Below are 20,037 nucleotides of genomic sequence, written 5' to 3' on the forward strand. Positions count from 1 at the left end.
CATAGAGGAGAAGGAAAGGAGAGAGTGCAGAATAAAGAAAGATCAGCTTAATATATGGTAGGTCCATTCAAAAGTCTGATGGCCGCAGGCAAGAAGCTGTCCTTGAGTCAGGTTTCCAGAAGACTGAAATTTCACAATGTTAGTGATATTGGCTGGAATTTTACAGGGTGGGCGAGGCTCGCAGAACAGAATTCTCCGTTGGCCTCGGATGGGATTTTACAAGCCTCACCCAAGTGAGGTTGCAAAATCCTGCCCATTGTATCCATTAGCTGGTGCATGGCAACGAGGGGGCATGGACCTGAAGAATATGACTTGGGGAATACATCAGAAAAATCTTTTCACCCAGTGTGTCAATAGAACAACAATAATTTATATTTATACAGCACATGGTTGTTTGTTGCTTTTCTTCCTGTGATGCACAAGGCATCCACAAGGCACTTTCATCTATTTTCATGATATTATCTGGATCAGATTGCTAGCCTGTTGCCTTTTAACTTGATAAAACATCCCACAGTGCTTCGTAGGAGCATTATCAGACAAATTTGACACTGTGCCACAGAAAAGGATATTTGAAGAGATGACCAAAAGCTTGCTCAAGGAAAGTTTCAAGCAGTATCTTAAATTAAGTAAGCAGACAGACAAAGAAAAATGTATGGTGAAAATGCAAGAGCTTAGGACCTAGACACCTGAACACAGAGCTCTAGTTGATGGAGCATTGGAAATAGTGGGTATGCAGGAGGCCAGAATTGGAAGAGCACAAGAGCTAGGTACAGGGAAGTCTTGACTACCAGTCACTGTTGAGGCAGAGACTGTAAAGCCAGTGAACCAGACATGTGAGAAAAGAGCTTTCCTGAATGTTCCTGAGAAATGTGCCACAACACTTTTCTCCTGAGAACACCTAAAATTCCACATTATTTGGGAAAGGCAACTGCACTCTGAAGCAAAAATATTAGATTGGAGCACAGAGTTCTAGTTTAGGAGCCGACACCAGCATGATAAGCCAAACAGACTTCTCCTATGTTGTAATTTCTATGATTCTTGTTTATTACAGTCCTTTTCACAGTCATAAGCATGTGATTGAAGTCTATTTTACCGTCCAAGCTGCGTATGTGTTGACGCATGTTTTCTTCATGTCATTGAGATAGTTTTGGTATATTCCTAATGCAAAAATTATGCCACTGATGAGAGTTTAAACAATTCTCTTCCAGTATTTCCATTATTCTAATGCTTTATTTTCCCACGCACCAAAAATCTCTGTCCTTGTTTGAGATTGGGATTCTTCAGTGCTACTGAAAATGAATGGATTTTTGGCTGGAATGCCAATTTTTTAAATAAAGTTTTTAAAGTTTATTTATTTATTAGTCACAAGTAAGCCTTACATTAACACTGCAGTGAAGTTACTGTGAAATTCCCCGAGTTGCCACACTCCAGCGCTCGTTTGTGTCAATACACCCCTTCATTCTCACTTGCAGCGGGGGCAGCACAGTCGAGATTGGAGAATACCACCCACGATTTCACAGAATTATATGACATTTGCGCCTGTGATGACTCTTTGAAAAAGTTATCCAATTAGTCCAACTGCTCCAGCCCTTTCCTCCCCCAAGCCTTTCCATTCTAAATATTTACCAATTCCCTTTTGAAAGCTGCTCTTGAATCTTCTTTCACTGCCCTTTCAGACAATTCACTTGTTTGTGCATTTCCTCATTTTCCATAGGATGTCCTTTGATGATTTTAAGAAGTATTATGACACGGTAGAGATCTGTAATCTTACTCCGGACTCACTGGACACTGATACCTTTCACAAATGGGAAATGACAGTTTTCGAAGGGGCTTGGACCAAAGGCTGCACAGCTGGAGGCTGCAGGAACTTCACAGGTACTGGAAACTCACAAGGAGCAGTAGATGAAGAAAGATGTTCAGCTCCTTCGAGTGCAAAGCACTAAAGCAGACCATTCAGCCCAGCTGGTCTGCGCCAGTATTTATGCTCCCAGCAAACCTCCTCCCACCCCTTTTCATGTCACTCTCCCAACTTGCCCTTTGACAACACCTTCCTAACTCGTGACCGCTTTGAAGGATAAGCGGATGTATGGGAACACCATCACCTGCAAGTTCTCATCCAAGCCACAGAGCATCCCGACTTGGAAATATAGTGTCATTCCTTTACTGTCGCTAAGTCAAAATCCTGGAACTCTTTCCCTAACGGTGCTGTGGGCATTACTGACACTATATGGACTGTAGCAGTTCAAGGAAGCAGCTCACCACTACCTTCTCAAGGGAAAATGAGTGTGGGTAATAAATGTTGGTCTAGCCAGCGATGCCCATATCCCATGAATGAATAAATAATTATTTTTAAAATTCCTTTCTCCCTTAGGGGCTTATCCAGCTTCCTTTAACTATATATAATGGGGTTGGTTTAGCTAAGTTGGCTGGATGGCTAGTTTGTGATACAGAGCAATGTGGGTTCAGTTCCTGTACTGGCTGAGGTTATTCATGAAGGCCACACTTTCTCAATCCCCTCACCTGAGGTGCAGTGATCCTCAGGTATGTCACCGCCAGTCAGCTCTCCCCTTTGAGGCCTAGCATCATCTAAGACTATGACGACTTTATCTTACCTTACATAATTACAATATCCTGTTTCATTATCTTCAGTTTCATCTTTTGTTTGTCCCAACCTCATGGTTATCAAGAGTTTTTGTCTGGTGCCTGCTGGTTAAACCAGAAGGGGTAGTGATAGTTCATGCAGAGCTCCCTCCTTTCCTTGCCCCAAGCTTGATCTGAGTGGTGCCCTTCAAGCTATATAACCAGTTGTCCCTCTGTAACAAAGCCTATGGGCTCCTCATGGATTATAGCTAATTATCTTACTTTCTGGAAGAGAGGAAGTGTGCATCATGGCTTAATGCAACAACATCTTACATTTATATAGCGCTTGACTGAGGTGTTATCGAACAAAATTTGACAGCAGAACTAATAAAGATTTAAAACAGGCTTGCTGTAAGGAATAGGTATTAAGAAATGAAGGATGAGAATTATTGGAGGAGCGCAGACGGGTGTCAGACTAAACAAAGTTACTGAAAAATTAAAGAAATGTGAATGTTGTTTCAAAGAATCAGAAAATTATGGCTACACCAAATAAAACCATTTGGCCCACTGTGTCTGCACTGGCTCTCAAAATGAGTACCGTGGCTTAGTGCCATTCCCCGGTCTTTTTTCCATATCCCTGCACATTGTTTCTATTGAATGTCTCGATTGGACCTGCCTCCACCACACTTCCAGACCCATTCCAGACCCGAACCCCTTGCTGTGTGAAAAAATTTCCTCACATTTGCTTCTTCTGCAAATCAATTCTGTGCCCTCTTGTTCTTGATCCTTTTACCAGTGGGTACAGTTTCTCCCTATCTACTCTGCCCAATGCCCTCATGATTTTAAACATCTCTATCAAATATCCTCTTAGCCTTCTTCTCTCCAAGGAGAACAGTCTCAACCTCTCCAATCTATCCTCATAACTGAAGTTTCTCATCCCCGGAACTATTCTTGTAAACCAATTCCGCACTCTCTCCAAAGCATTCATATCAGTCCTAATGTGTAGTGCCAAGGACTGTATGTAATACACCAGCTGAGGTCTAACTAGTGACTTGTATAAGTTTAGCATAACCTCCTTGCTTTTTGTACTCTATGCTCCTATAAACAAATCTCAGGATACTGTATGCTTTATTAACTGCTCTTGCCACCTGTCCTGCTACCTTCAATGATCTATGCGCATTTACACCTAGGTCCCTCTTCTCCTGTACCCTTTTAAGAATTTTACTCCTTATTGTCTCTCCATGTTCTTCCCATCAAAATGCATCACCTCATATTTCTCCATACTGAACTTCATCTGCCACCTATCTGCCCATTCCACCAACCTGTCTTTGTCCTTTTGAAGTTCCACACTATCCTTTTCACAGTTCCAAGTTTTGTGTCATCCACTAACTTGAAGTTGTCCTCTGCACACTAAGATGTAGACCATTAATATATATCAGGAAAAGCAAGGGTCCCAATACTGACCCTTGGAGAACACTACTACAAATCTTCCTTCAGCCTGAAAAATATCCATTGACCATTACTCTCTGCTTCCTATTATTCAGCCAATTTTGTATTCACATTGCGATTGTCCCTTTTATTCCATGGTATAACTTCTTTCACAAGCCTAGCATTGTATCAAATGCCTTCTGGAAGTCCATGTACATCACATCAACATCTTAATCCTCATCGATCCTTCCTCAAAAAAACCCCAGCATTTAGTTCTGATGCCCAGGTTTTTGTGGGCGTAAGATGCCCAGAATCTTCATCAATGGCTCAATCACTCTGAGATTTCACTCATAAAAATCTCTATGGGTTAGTGACATTGAGAGACTTTTGCACAGAATTTAGACTGACTCTCCGTTGCAGTATGGAGGGAATGCTGCAATATCGGAGATACTGACTTTTGAATGAAATGCTAAGCCAACGACCCATCTGTCCTCTCAGGTGGATGTAAAAGATCCAATGGCACTTGGTCAATATTCATCCCTCAGACATCGTCTCTAAAAACAGGTTATCTGGTCATTATTTCATTGCTGTTTGTGGGATCTTGTTGTTTATAGATTGGCGGCTGCATTCTCTACGTTACAACAGTGACTCCATTTCAAACTTAATTGACTGTAAAATGCTTCGGGATTTTCCAAGCTTGAGGAGTGTGCTACATTGATGCAAAATTGTACTTCCTTTACAAATCAGAGGGGCATTAAAACAAAATGGTTCAGCTCTTCTATTAGTTGAAGTATGCCATGGTTCGAAAAGTTAATCCTGTTCGGGTACAGATCAGAAACCTTAAGGTATACCAGTAGGCCAGACTAGACCTCATCAATTTTTCTATTTTGGCATTAATGTGAAGATAGGGTGTTTCACATTCTGACAAATTAGGGAGTTTTTATCAAAACAAACTTCATTTAACAACAGTTTAATTATAACTTAATTTTTAACAACTGAACAATACTTAAACATGACAAGATACAATTCTTAACTGCTAACCCATCACTATTAGTTAAACTCCTCTTTAGTTAGCAGATTTGCTTGTGACTTAGGTTAACAGTCTTGGAGCTTTCAGAGAGCTTGAGGAGAGAGAGAGAGACTTCTTTCTTTGACCAGTTCCAGGCAGCAACTCCTCTTTATTTTAAAATGAAAATGAGACTTCTTTTCCTGCAAGCTTTGCTCCTCCCATTAACCACATGACTCTATATACGTAGTGTAAAATGCCAGCATGTAAGTCAACAAAAGGTCCATTAACTCTATAAAGTAACACATTCCTAGCTAAAATCAGTTATTATCCTGCATTCTCAGCATTTAAGATGCATGTCTTCCCAGACAAGTGGATTCTTGTAACAAAACACTGCCTTTTAAAGCAGCCCCATCTTAAACATAAAATATATCAAAATAGCACAGTGTCATCACAATTGATTCCATGAAATAAAGAAATTCCTGGAGGTGTCAAAGGTTTGTAGTTTTATATATTGTGGTCATTTTGTTGGCAGACACTTTCTGGATCAATCCGCAGTATAAAGTAAAGCTGCTGGAGGCAGATGATGAGCAAGAAGATGGCAAAGATGAGTGCACATTTATTGTAGCTCTCATGCAAAAAAACAGGCGCAAACTGCGGAAGGAAGGAGCCGAGATGCTGACCATTGGGTTCGCCATTTATGAGGTACATTTCATGTTTTAATTCTGGTTTATAAATACAAAGTCTCAGAGTTCAGAAATTTTAAGTAACTCCTCAGTAATTTTTTTGATAATCTCTGAGCTAAATGTCCGGAGGGTTACATTGAAAAGGACAACATAAGGGCATGTTGTAGGAGAGAGGCCCTGGAGTGAGAATTGAATGCACAGCATTCTGATACCTAGGCAAGAGTACCAACTGAGCAGTCTCCTATTCAGGATTCAAAGAGGATGTTAAGGGATTAGAGGATGGACATCATTGAGTGAGTTTGGGTGTGAGAATGATGGGCTTCATTGAGTGAGTTAGGGTACTAGTAGGATGGACTTCGTTGTGATGGAAAGCACGTTCAATGTACTTTAGTTGATTAGTTGTGGTATTAGAGGGCTGAGCTTCAATTGGTTAGGGAACTGAAATTTACAGTCTAATAATGTACAAGTAAGCTTACATTAACACTGCAATGAAGTTACTGTGAAAATCCCCAAGTCGCCAGATTCCAATGCCTGTTTGGATACATTGAGGGAGAATTTAGCCTAGCCAGTGTACCTAACCAGCACGTCATTTGAACATTGGGAAGAAACTGGAGCACCTGGAGGAACCCACATGGACACAGGGAGAACATGCAAACTTTGCATTGACAGTGACCCAAACTGGGAATTGAACCCGGGTCCCTGACACTGTGAGGCAGCAGTGCTAACTATTGTGCCACCCACTGCCACACACTAGTGGGTGGGCTTCAATGGAACAGTAGGAGTACAAGAGGAATAAGTTTTTGGAGGTTTAGTATATGCGAAGGTTTGTCCTTAGCACGTTGAATGCTATTTCCTCGATAATATTTTTCATTATGTATTTATGTAATGGGTAGTGTGGGGTTTTGCTACACTGATGCTGGATTTGTTTTCCAGGCGGAAAATGACGTTAATCATCTGCCGAAAGAGTTCTTCCGATTTCATAGTTCAAAAGCGAAGAGTAAGACGTACATTAACATACGGGAAAACTCCGAAAGGTTTAAACTTCCCCCAGGAGAATATATTATTGTCCCTACTACTTTCCAACCAGAAGAGGAGGCTGAATTCATCGTTCGATTTATTTCAGAGAAGAAAGCTTTAAGTCTGTAAGATTAGAAATAAGTTCTTGTTGATTTTGAGGAGATAATTTGGCCCATCGTGCATGTACTAATCCTAACCAACTTGTCCCACTCCCCTATTCTTTTCCCATAGGCCTGCAACTTTTCCTTTTCAAATATTTATCCAATTTCCTTTTAAAAGTTATTGTTGCATTTACTCTCATTCACAGCTCAGGTGGTGGGAATAACTGCAAGTTTGTCACTTCACTCCTGAATTTCAAACTATCATCTTTTCCATCCAAATGTCACTCAAACCCTCCCTCAAATTATCCATCTGTCCATCATCAATTGCTCCTTCTAATCATCACAAACCATCACCAATCACCATTGCACCCCCTTTCATTACCAACTATTTGCCCAACCATCAACAAATATCCCATCAATTACCTCTACAATCAACAAATATCCCATCAATTGCCCTCCAACCATTATCAACCATCCCTCCAACTGTCCCTCCAACCACCCCACCAACTGCCAACCCCCCTCCAATTTATCACCAATCTACCTCTCCAACCATCACCAATTACCTCTCCAACAACCAGAGCCGAGTTTACAGTATCATATTTCTCATGATGTTCATGCAAAGTAGTTAAGCTCTTATTAATATTTATTTATTATTTGCAGTGAAATGGGGGATAAAATTGGTGCGGATCTACCAGAGGTGAGTGTTTTCTTTAAGCTTAGTAACATTTAACTCTGGAATAAAATGTCAGGGTCACCTGCTTTCTCTCCTATGGCTTTTGTTACTTCTCTGTAGCGGACTTGTGTGGCCATGTTTCAGACTGTGTTGCAGCGTGTTGGATGAGAGGCTGCCACATGGTATGCTTTGTGGCAAGGTCCTTCAATACACCAATGTCAACTTGTCTCCTTTTCAACAAGGCCTTCAGGGTGTCCTTAAAAATTTTCTCTCTTCTCCTCGAGATTGGGTGCCATCCTTAAGTTGTGGAAGGCACAGTGGTTAGCATTGCTGCCTCACAGTGCCAGGGACCTGGGTTCAAATCCAGCCTCGGGTGACTGTGTGAAGTTTGCACATTTCCCCGTGTGTGTGTGTGGGTTCCCTCCAGGTGCTCTGGTTTCCTCCCACACTCCAAAAATGTGCAGGTTAGGTGGATTGGCCATGCTAAATTGCTCCTTAGTGTCAGGGGACTAGCTAGGGTAAATGTATGGGGTTATGGGGATAGGACCTAGGTGGGATTGTGGTTAGTGCAGACTCAATGGGCCAAATGGCCTCCTTCTGTACTGTAGGATTCTATTCTAACCTCTGTGAGAAAGAGAGAGAACTTGTATTTATGTAACATGTTTTATGATCTTGCTTCTTGCAGCCACCAAAATCAGCAGCCAGCCCCGAGCAGGAAAGCCAAGAGGAAAAGCAGTTCCGCTCTCTGTTTGAACAAATCTCAGGGAAGGTGAGCAGCAACTATCGTTAAATAATCTGTTAGTGACACAGGGCACAGGAAATTTAGGAGTGAGAACATGTGGAGTTGGGAGTGGGATGGAAGAGGACAAAGGCAGTCCATAGGGAGAGTTAGGCAAGTTAAGTGAGCGGAAAACATTTGGCAATGAAGTATAATATGGAAAAATGTGAACTTGTCAACTTAGGTAGGAATAGAAAAGTAGCATGTTATTTAAATGGAGAAAGATGGGGGGGGCAGAGGGATCTGGGTGTCCTGGTATATGAGAGGTTAGTATGCAGTGAGTGAAGAAGACAAATAGAATGTTCTTTATTGCAAGGGGAGTGGAATATAAAAGTAGGGATGTTTTTCTGCATTTGTGCACTGACATTGGTGTGACCTCATCTAGGTACTGTGTACAGTTTTGGTCATCTTATTTAAGAAAGAAATGAGTTGCTCTTAGAACCAGTTCAGAAAAGATTCATTCAATTGATTCCTGTGATGAAGGAGTTATCTTATGAGAAATAGTTGGGCAGGCCGTATCAAACTCCAGAATTCACTGGAGTTTGAGAGGTGATCTGTAGATGTTTCCCTCTGTGGGAGAGACTAGAACAAGGTGTTATCATTTGCAAATAAAGGCTCTCCCATATAAGCTGGACATTAGGAGAATTTTTTTCCCTGAGGGTTGTGAGTCTCTAACGCTCTTCTCCAGAGACGGTGGAGCCTGGGCCATTAAATATTTTTAAGGCAGAAGCAGGTAGATTCTTGACAAACCAGGAAATTAAAGGTTATTGGGCAACATAATGGAGTGAAGGCCCCAACAGATCAGCCATCATCTTATTGAACAGTGGAGCAGGCTTGAGGACGAAATATTCATCGGTTCACAGCGGGTACAGGAATGGGAACACCGGAGATTCAGGAGTGGGGAGACAGGAGATTCAGGAGGGAGAAGACGGGAGATTCAAGAGTTGGAAAACAGGAGATTCAGGAGTGGGAACATGGGAGATTCAGGAGCGAGAACATGGTATATTCAGGAGACTGACACAGCACAGGTCAATTCTCTTTTTTGGAAGTGGTGATGGACTTGCGCCAATCATTCCCAATCTTGGAATCTGGGGCAGATGTGGTGCTTTGAGCCTGTGTACTTACAATCTCAGGAGTGGAGCATGTGGATTTCGAAGGAACTGCTCAGGAAACACTCGGAGTTGGAAATATGTTCTATGGGGTGTTTAATCCATTTCCTTGCATTTTACTTCCTAAGTTTAAATCTAGAAAGCGGCGATGGTCTTTCTTTGTGATGTATTAGTCAAAGAAGAAGGGTTAGAGTAGGCAAGAGTAGATCATAATAGTTGTTATAGAAAAGTCCAGCTGAATGGTCTGTCAGGTGTAACGTTCTATAGAACAAAACAGATCCTTCTAAACAGGCATTGTTGTGACATAACGTCCAATGCGTCACCTTATCCTTTGCACTCTTGTCTTTCAGGATTTGGAAGTCAATGCTTACGAACTGCAAGATATTTTAAATACCGTGTTCTCAAAACGTGAGTTCACTGCCTACAGCTTTGGCTAACAGGAGTCCTTCTTGTTTGTGTGGAAGTTTAATGCTGCACTGGGGTCGATTTTAGGAGGCTACTGGCTATACACCCATTTCCTGTGGTAAATGTGCCCAACGCCCTCCCACTCCCATATCAAAGCCACTGTATAAATAAATTGACAGAAGCCACACAGGTGCGGTTTGGGCAGGTGTGGTCAGAGTTGAGTCGGTTGCGAAGGTGGGTGGGAGTTCAGATAACTGTGTTGAGGCAGGGCTCCCAAATTACTTGTGCGGAACTTGAACGGGAGTCTCTGTTCCTTTGGGGTCTATACAAAAATAATTCAATTCTTATCAATTTCATCACCCATGGGTATAATAATTCCAGGAATCAGCTGTGAAGAAGTAGTGCTTTTATTGCACAAAATAAAGCAAAGCAAAATCAAAAGCCCATGGTGAACACAAACAGATCCCAATCCAGACAATCAAATAATGGACCCATTTAGGGTCCTGCTTTATACAGGACTCGGTATATGAGCTCCACCTGATGAGTTAATTACCAATCCCCAGGGACCTCATATTCAATAAATCCTACAGGGAGGTCACTCAGCAGTTCCCTGTGCAGGCTATGGGGGTTTGTCACAATGGGGTACAGGATCTGACCAGCTCCTGCCTAAAATGGCTAAGCTTGGTCATATTCCCTCATAGGAGGGAGTCGTAGTTGATGGATCATGCGTGCTAAGGAGTTGTCTCTACAGGAACTGAATGTTACCCATCGGTAGGGGGCAGTGGTATTCATCATTTACCTCGTACAGGCTGAGTGCCAACTCTCAGATACTTCCTCCTACCTCCCCCTGGACTATGACAACACCACTGAACATCAAGCCATTATCTCCAACACCATCACTGACCTCATTTCCTCCAGATGCCTTCTCCCCACTGCTTCCAACTTCATATTCTCCCAATCCTGGACAGCCCGTTTCTACCTACTTCCCAAAATGGTAGGCCCATTGTGTCAGCATGCTCCACTGAACTTACTTCCTCTTACTTTGACTCCATCCTCACTCCCCTGGTCCATTCCCTCCCCACCTACATCCAGGATTCCTCTGATGCCCTGCATCATATTAACAGCTTCCAGTTCACAGGCTCTAACAGCATCCTATTCACCATGGATGTGCAATATGTCTACATCTCCATCCCACACCAGGACTGCCTGAGAGCTCTTTGCTTCTTTCTTGAAAAGAGGCTTGAACAATTCCCATCCATCACCACTCTCCTCTGCCTGGCTGAACTTGTTCTCTCTCTCAACAACCTCTCCTTTAACTCATCCCACTTTCTCCAAATCAACGGAGTAGCAATGGGTACCCGCATGGGTCCTAGCTACACTTGTCTTTTTATAGGGTATGCGGAACATTCCCTGTTCCAAGCCTACCCGGGTCCCCTCCCACAATTCCTTTACCAGTACATCAATGACTGTTTTGGTGCTGCTTCATGCTCTCATCCAGACCTTGAAAAATTATTCAACTTCCTTCCAATTTCCACCCCTCCATCGCCTTCACCTGGTCCATCTCAGAAACTTTCCTTCCCTTCCCTTCCTTGACCTTTCTGTCTCTATTTCCGGCAATAGACTATCTACCAATATCCATTACAAACCACTGACTCCCCAAGCTATCTGGTCTACAGTTCTTTACACCCCATATCTGGTAAGGAATCCATCCCTTTCTCTCAGCTCCTTCACCTCCGTCACATTTGTTCTGATGATGCCACCTTCCAAAGTGGTGCTTCTAATATGTGCTCCTTTTTCTGCAACCATGGATTCCCATCTACAGTTGTCGACAGGGCCCTCAATAGCGTGCAGTCCATCTCCTGCACCACGACCCCACCATCCCACCTTCCCCGCCCCCACAACAAGGAAGGAGTCCCCCCTGTTCTCACATTTCACCCCATCAGCCTCCGCATGCAAAGCACAATCCTCTGCCATTTTCACCAACCCCAGCGTGATACCATCACCAAACACATCTTCCCTTCACTCCTTTCTATCAGCATTCCGCAGAGACCATTCCCTCCAGGATAACCGAGTCCACTCCTCCACTATACCCAACACCTCTCCTGTCACTCATGGCACTTTCCCATGCAATCGCAGAAGGTGTAATACCTGTCCCTTTACCTCTTCTATGCTCACCATCCAAGGTCTAAAACATTCATTCCAGGTTAAGCAGTGTTTCACTTGCACCTCTTCCAATTTGGTGAATTGCATTCGCTGCTCCCAATGTGGTCTCCTCAATTACAGAGAGACCAAGTGTATACTGGGTGATCGCCTTGCTGAGCACCTTCAGTCTGTACACAGTCAGGACCCTGACCTTCCAGTTGTTTGCCATTTTAACACACGATCATGCTCCCTTGCCCACACGTCTGTCTTCGGCCTGCTGCAATGTTCCTGTGAAGCTCAATGTAAACTGGAGGAACAGCATCTCATCTTCCAGTTAGATACTTTACAGCCTTCCGGTCTCAACACTGAATTCAACAATTTCAGATGATTTGCTCTACCCCACCTTGACCCCTTTGTTTTCATTCTATTTTATTAATTTTTTACTGTTCTCTACCTTTTATTTCTTTATGTCTTTCTTTAATTTTCTTCCCACTCTTTTCCCCTGCATTACGCCCCTTCCCTTACCGTTTCTCCCCCTTTGCTTCTCCTTTTCTAAATCTTACCTCTGTCCCATCCATTTTTCTTCCCCCACTCCCCCAACATCTTCATTTTAGCTTCTCTGCCGTTTGGCCATTCACAGCCTTTATTCTCTTTGTGGACAGCTATTAACTGATTTCCCTAGTATCTGTGGCTATGACTCATCCTTCATTCCCTCACCCTGCAGTATAAATATCCCCTACTTTCTATGCCTTTTAGCTTTGACAAAAGGTCATCTAGGCTCGAAACATCAACTCTTTTCTCTCCTTACAAATACTGCCAGACCTGCTGAGATTTTCCAGCATTTTCTCTTTTGGTTTCATCATTTACCTTTCTTTGTTTTACAGAAAAGGAAATGGCGCCCGATGGTTTTGACATTGAGACTTGCCGCAGTATTGTGTCTCTCTACCATGTATCCTAGAATTTCTTTCCTGCTTCAACCTGGTCAATATTTAGTGACCTGCAAAGCACGATCATCAAAATAATATTTTCTTACTAAATTAGGGCTCATTTACTTAAAAACTGTATAACGCAAATATCTGAAAATTCTCTATCTAAACATATGGAAATGTTCTGAACGTTTAAAATACTGCAGATGTAATGTTTAGAAATGTTCTAAACGTGCACAAAATATTGTAGATACAGGTGGAATTTTCCCAAAAGTGTCACAAAAGTCTGGAAGCCGGAATGTTTCACTCCAGTATTTTCAGTGTAATTTTCTTATGCTGTGAGTTTTTTTGGCAGTCCGGAGTTTCACACTGGTAGCGGGGACACAGCCTAAGCACACTAAGGAAGCCGGCTGTAGACTGCTAGGCATGCACCCTCATCTCTCATACATGCAGCCCCTACCCCCATTGCCTGTCTTGACTCCCGGTTGCTTGCCACACCATCAGCAACCCACCTCACAATGCAGATTTCCTCCCTTCCCTGCCCTCCTTGGACCTCTCCCACCAGTCTCTGTCCGGCTCCACTCTGTGAGGCCACACCTCAATGACAGTGCCAGGGTGCCTGGCTGGCAGTACGAGGGTGCCTGGCTGGCAGTGTCGGCCTTGCCCCCAACCTCCTGGGGGTGCCTCAATGGCCTCCAGTCCTACTGGCGAGGCCATCACATCAGGTCCCCCGTTGGTGGGGACCATACGAGATCCTCACCAGTGAGAACCTCCACCGGCGAGGCTGGTAAGCTAAGTGAGCCTGGGCTCTTGTGTCCCGAGCTCACTGATCACAGTTAAATTACTTTATAAATATTTAAATCAGCCTCTGATTACGTCAGCAAAAATGGCCTGGGACGATTGCGAACGTCTCACTCCTGGGTGTGATTGGTGTTATTGGACTTCAGCTTAAATTTCCCGTCCTGCCAAGCTAATCGACGAGCACAGCGGGCAGAAAGATTGCACCCATAATGTTTAGAATTATGTTAACACATTTGAAATACTGTAGATGTAATGTTTGGAAACATACTAAATGCATGCAAAAGTGCTGTACATTATAACAAGAAGACAGCAGTGTGGCACTCTCTTGGTACCGTACACAAGTATAAACTTGGGTTCGGTATTTAAATCTTTGGAGTGGGACTAAGTGAAACCACAGTTTTCTGTCTCAGAGGCAAGAGTGCTACCACATGGCGGCCACACATTCAGCTTCCTGATGACCAAAACCAATTGATTGAAACCTCATGGATGCACGGCCCCCATCAAATGTATAACTACCATCCAAATATCAGCCTATTAATGCACCAACATCAGGCAAATAGCATATTGAGCATGGAGCATATGTCAAGTTCTTAAATGTCTGCTAACAAGTTTATTTGCTGTTGGGAATGCTTGACGTATCTTAGATACATTTAATGTAGAAAATGTTTCACAGGCTGGGCAGACTCAACCAGAATCCAATCTGAGTTTTTGTTATTGGCTGAGAGAGACGTGTTAGCTGAAAAAGTGTAAAGAATTACAAAATGAAGAGTTATTCCTTGACTGCTCCTCAAACACAGAGGGACAATGCTGAAGGACTTGGGTTTGATGAATTTAAGATCTTCTGGAATCGAATGAAGCAGTGGAAGGTAAGGAAGCATTGATGTGTCAGCCTTTACCGATTCCCATCTGGTTAATCTGTCAGGTCTCACTTTGCTTCCCAATTTCCTCCATTTGCAGAGTGCTTTCCTGAGTTGCGACCATGACAACACAGGGACCATATCAGCCCATGAGCTCCGAATTGCTGCCAAAAACTCAGGTAAGGAACTGGGCACACAAGTCAAGAAGGAAAGCCAAGAAAAAGAACTTACATTTATACTGTGGCTTTCAAAGCTCAGGACATCCCAAAGCTCTTTGGAGCCAAAGGGGTTGTGTACAGTTTTTGAAGGAAACGCAACAACCAGCAGGCTCCCAGATACAGAACTGTGTAAATGGCCAAATCGTCTTTCAGTATTGTTGATTGAGGATATATATTGCTCAGGCCATTGGAGTACCCTCAATGCTGCACTGGAATTTCAGTCTTGATTATGTACTTATAACTCTGGAGTGGGACTTGGGTCATTGGCTGTAACCTCCGAGTTCCCCAGTGTCAGATTGGTGGGGAACCCCTCTCAGAATGTCCCAGGCAAGGGTTTGCATGGCAATTGCCAGAAAGTTCAGACTTTCCCTGAGCAATGGGTTACACCAAGTTGCTGTGGAAAAGTTAAAAGAATATAATCCTCCTCTGGATAACTATTGTAAAGATGCAGGCTACCACCAACCCCCAAGCCCGCCAACCCCTTCCCCACCAACAGGACTGATCCCCCACCTCACTCATCCCCAACAGTATTCCTCACTCCCCTCCCAACCCACAGGGGATTTCCCCCATTCACACAGGACTTCACCCACCACATCTCCCCGTGGGTGCGATTCTTGCCCCCACAGCTGCCCAAAGATTAGTTCCCTCTGACCTGACCTCCTCCCCCCATCCCTCGCTCCCTCAAATGTCCTCCCTCACTTTGACGGAGCTGGGATTGTTACTGGACCTTGGGACCAGCTGTGCTAGAACATCAGACGAGATAGGATCAGACAGGCAGGTACATTGTTTGTGCCAAAATTCACTGCAGGGCAGCAGTGGATTGTGGCACCCAGAAAGTACATCCTCATTATGCTTAGTTCCTGTCCCCTGACTGTTAATATGACTAAACAATGAGCACATGAACTTTGACTCCGAGACAAGATTGCTACAGACATAGCCACAGCTGATACCATCAACAAGGATGGTAAATTCCAACTTTTAGTTGGAGTTGGTGTTTCTGTGCTGAAATACAATGGGCAGGTTGAATAATGAAAGAGATCGGGACTTGAAGCAAAAACACAAGGAGCTGTGATCCCAGCAGTGCTAAGGTCTGGAATAATGATCCAAGGATTACTGGGATCTGGAGTTCTGATCACAGCATTACCGGGATCAAGAATAGTGATTCCAACATTACTGGGATTAGGAATAGTGATCCCAGCATTACTGGGATTAGGAATAGTGATCCCAGCATTACTGGGATTAGGAATAGTGATTCCAGCATTACTTGAATCAGGAATAGTGACCCCAACATTACTGGAATCAGGAATAGTGATCCTAGCATTACTGGGATTCGGAATAGTGATCCCAGCATTACTGGAATCGGGAATAGTGATCCCAGCATTAGTGGAATCAGAAATAGTGATCCCAGCATTACTGAGATTAGGAATAGTGATCCCAGCATTACTAGGATTAGGAATAGTGATTTCAGGATAATAGTGATCCAAGTGTAACTAGATTCCAGGTCAGTGCCTTAACAGAAAATGTGAAAGATAAATGTTACAGAATCCTTTTTCATCATTATTAGTAGTAGTAATTATTCAGACAGTCTAAGCTTAGCATTCGTGACTGGAGGGGTTTAGAGGGACCAACAGGAGTAAAAGAACATGGTTGCAGCCACAGAAGACACATAAAGGGGGCTTTGTGTAATGAAAAATGTGGAGTGCATCAGAGGAAAGTGGTCACAAGATCTGTGTCTCCTGGCTTCTGTCCAATGTGCTGGGGTGAAATTCTGGGTGTCAGGTCTCTCAATGGTTTGGTTTCCAATTCAGCTCTGATTGTAATTAAACTGCAACTGTTGGTCTCCAGGGTTTCACATCAACAACCAGTTACTGCAGCTGTTGGTCCTCCGATACACAGACGAGTACCTTCAAGTTGATTTTGATAACTTCCTCCGTTGCGTGGTTCGATTGGAAACTTCATTCAGTGAGTATTAATTAGTTAACTATCAGAAAAAGATACTTGCAGTCCCTCACTGACCAAGACAGTCTCCTGATCTTTCAATGGAAATGCTAGCACCATTCACGACCTCTGGACATCCCATGACACCTTTCAGCCAATGAATTACTTTCTGAAGCTTGATCACTGTTGTAATGTGGAAAACATGGTTGTTAATTCGAGCTCATTATGCTCCCATAAACAGCAATGTGATCATGCAGGCTTGTATGGAGTTTGCACATTATCCCCATATCTGCGTGGATTTCTTCCAAGTGTTCCAGTTTCCTCCCACAGTTCAAAGATGTTGGGTTAGGTTGAATGGCCATGCTAAATTAACTCTAGTGTCAGCGGGATTAGCAGGATAAATATGAGGGGTTACGGGAATAGGGGCTGGGTGGAATTGTGGTTGGTGCAGCCTTGATGGGCCGAATAGCCTCCTTCTGCACTGTAGGGATTCTATGTTTATACAATCTGTCTTTTTTTTAACTGAGGTTGGCTATGATAAACAGTATCCCTGACAGAAAATGTTGTAATATTTTCTCAGGATTTGGGCATCATTGGTTAGGTCAGCATTTATTGCCCATCCTTAATTGCCCTTGAGAAGAACTGGTGAACTGCCTTCATGAATTGCTGCAGTCTGTCTGGTGTAGGTACACCCACAGTGCTGCTCAGGAGGGCCTTGCTGGTTTTTGACCCAGCGACAATGAAAGACAGGACTTTATTCCAATAATTTCCTAACCAGCCTCACACCTCTTGCTCTCCATAAATTTCATATCTTCCAAAGCTGTTGCCCCTCTCCTAACATCCATCTATTACATCTATTCACTGTCCTGCACTAATTCCTGGCCAGACAATACCTCCAAATTAAAATTCCCATCCTTGTGTTAAAAATCCCTCCACAGCCTTAATCCTGGCTATTTCTCCAGCTACTTAACCATCCACTATCTCTGCCTTCCTCCAATTCTGGCCTCGCGAGCATTTCCCATCACTTCATCACTGACGGTCGTGCCTTCGGCTGCCTGGGCTCGAGCCTCTTGAATTATTTCCCTAAATCGCTCCACCTTTCCCTCTCTCCTTCCTAAAAATGCACCTCTTTGACCAAGCATTTGGTCACCTGTCCTAATATTACCTGCTGTGCGTCTGTCAAATTTTGGCTGACAACATTGTGAGGTGACCTGGGCTGCTTTGAGCTATTTAAGGTTGCTGAAGGCACCAAAGTCTGTAGAGGTAGTAACGTTCTGCCACCTTGTGGTGATCTTGCTGCTGTAGGCTCGAAGCTTACTGCGCATCATAGAATTCCTACAGTGCAGAAGGCCATTCAGCCCATCGAGTCTGCATCGATAACAATCCCTCCTATAAACCCTCATTTCCACGCTGCTAACTCCTCTACCTTATGCATCCCAGGACACTAAGGGGCAATTTTGGCATGGCCAATCAACCTAACCCACAAACCTTTGGACTGTGGGAGGAGCACCTGGAAAAAACCAATGCAGACACAGGGAGAATGTGCAAACTCCACATAGACAATGACCCAAGTCAGGAATCAAACCCAGGTCCCTGGAGCTGTGAGACAGCAGTGTTAACTACTGTGACACCGTGCCTGCTAACCTAAAGAACCATTGCCACTGTCAAGGAATATCCAGCCATGTCTTTAAGCCATTAAGCTGCTTTCCTTGTATCCCATCCTTTTTACACAAGGATCAGTTTTATTCCATCGCTTTGCGCTTTCTGCAGTACATGTAGGGGATTTTTACAGTAACTTCATGGCAGTATTAATGTAAATCTACTTGTGACACTAATAAATACTAATATAAACTTATATACATCAAAGCCTTGGAGAGAGAGAGAAAGACATATCAGAGTGGTACCAGGCATGAAGAACTCAGTTATGTGAAGGTGCGAGAGACATTGGATTGAGGTTAGGGGGAGATTTAATAGAAGTATTCAAAATTTGTGAAGGGTCTTGATAGAGTAAATAAGGAGGAACTATTTTCATTGGCAACCAGAGGAATCTATAAAATCTCTACAGTGCAGAAAGAGACCATTCGGCCCACTGAATCTGCAGTGACTTTCCAAAAGAACATGTCACCCAGGCCAGCCGCTCTGCCCTGTCCCCATAACTCCAATCATTTACCATGGCTAATCCACTAAATTACACATCTTTTGGACATTAAGGGCAATTTAGCATGGCCACTCCACCTAAACTGCATATCTTTGAACTGTGGAAGGAAACTGGAGAACTCCGAGGAAACAAATGCAGCCAAGGGGAGAATGTCCAAACTCCACACAGACAGTGACCCAAGCCTGGAATTGAACTTGGGTCCCTGGTGGCAAAAGATCCAGAAGTGTGATGGGAGGTTTTTCATACAGCAAGTTGTATGATCGCAAACGGCTCTCTGTGGTTGGCACAGTGGTTAGCACTGCTGCCTTACAGCACCAGGAACCCAGGTTCAATTCCTGGCTTGAGTCACTGTCTGTGCGGAGTCTGCAATTCCCCCTGTGTCTGTGTGGGTTTCCTCTGGGGGCCCTGGTTTCATCTCACAGTCTGAAAGAAGTGCTGATTAGGTGCATTGGCCATGTTAAATTCTCTCTCAGTGTATTCAAACAGATGCTGGAGTGTGGTGACTAGGGGATTTTCACAGTAACTTCATTGCAGTGTTAATGTAAGCCTACTTGTGACACTAATAAATAAACTTTAAGAGAGGGTGGTGGAAACAGATTCAACAATAACTTTCAAAACAAATTGGATATTGGAGGGCTGTAGGGATAGTAGGGCTAATTGAATAAGTGACAAAGAGTAGGCATGGAAATAATGAACAAAGTATTTTCTTTCTATGCTATGCTGATTCCATGTCTGTTATATATTTAACCAAAACTGGACATATGAGTGCTGATTTTGAGGCTTTTCTTAACACATCTGGTGCAACTGGGAAAATAATAAGATAGCAGGAATTGGGATTTTTAGTAATGAGGGAGTATTTCATTAATGGAAGACTTTGAATAAGGAGGAAAATTATCAATTGGGATTTCAACTAACTGGGAGGAATCCCAGCTTGGATCACTGTCTGTGCTGAGTCTGCACAGTGCTGAGTGCAGAAATACAAACAGGTACTGGTCAGGTCAATCTGCATGTAATTTGGACATACTTTTGTCCATATTTTGTCCAGTCCCATCAGATCTGTGTCTGTCCTCTTTGTTGATCGGTGATCCACAAAGTAGATAGAGGCCCAAACTCTGATTCCGCTCAAATCAGCAGGGCAATCCCAGCTCATTGGTCTGTAACAAAGAGACCAAGGTTGTGCTGCGTGGGGTCAGGTACTTAATCAACTAAAATTT

General features: G+C 43.4%; 1 protein-coding gene across 1 annotated transcript in view; it reads left to right on the forward strand.

Moving 5' to 3' along the window:
• The window catches only part of capn9 (calpain 9), a 66,365-nt gene that overhangs the window by 41,534 nt on the left and 4,794 nt on the right, over positions 1-20,037 (forward strand). Inside the window, exons 9-18 of the mRNA XM_080191925.1 lie at positions 1,715-1,875; positions 5,550-5,719; positions 6,634-6,842; positions 7,479-7,515; positions 8,177-8,260; positions 9,729-9,786; positions 12,810-12,874; positions 14,450-14,518; positions 14,610-14,688; positions 16,573-16,689. Coding sequence (XP_080048051.1) covers positions 1,715-1,875; positions 5,550-5,719; positions 6,634-6,842; positions 7,479-7,515; positions 8,177-8,260; positions 9,729-9,786; positions 12,810-12,874; positions 14,450-14,518; positions 14,610-14,688; positions 16,573-16,689 — 1,049 coding nt within the window. The remainder of the gene's footprint in view (positions 1-1,714; positions 1,876-5,549; positions 5,720-6,633; positions 6,843-7,478; positions 7,516-8,176; positions 8,261-9,728; positions 9,787-12,809; positions 12,875-14,449; positions 14,519-14,609; positions 14,689-16,572; positions 16,690-20,037) is intronic.

This window comes from Carcharhinus amblyrhynchos, chromosome 7 (genome assembly GCF_965287045.1).
Source record: "Carcharhinus amblyrhynchos chromosome 7, sCarAmb.v2.hapA, whole genome shotgun sequence".
Classification (NCBI taxonomy): domain Eukaryota; kingdom Metazoa; phylum Chordata; class Chondrichthyes; order Carcharhiniformes; family Carcharhinidae; genus Carcharhinus; species Carcharhinus amblyrhynchos.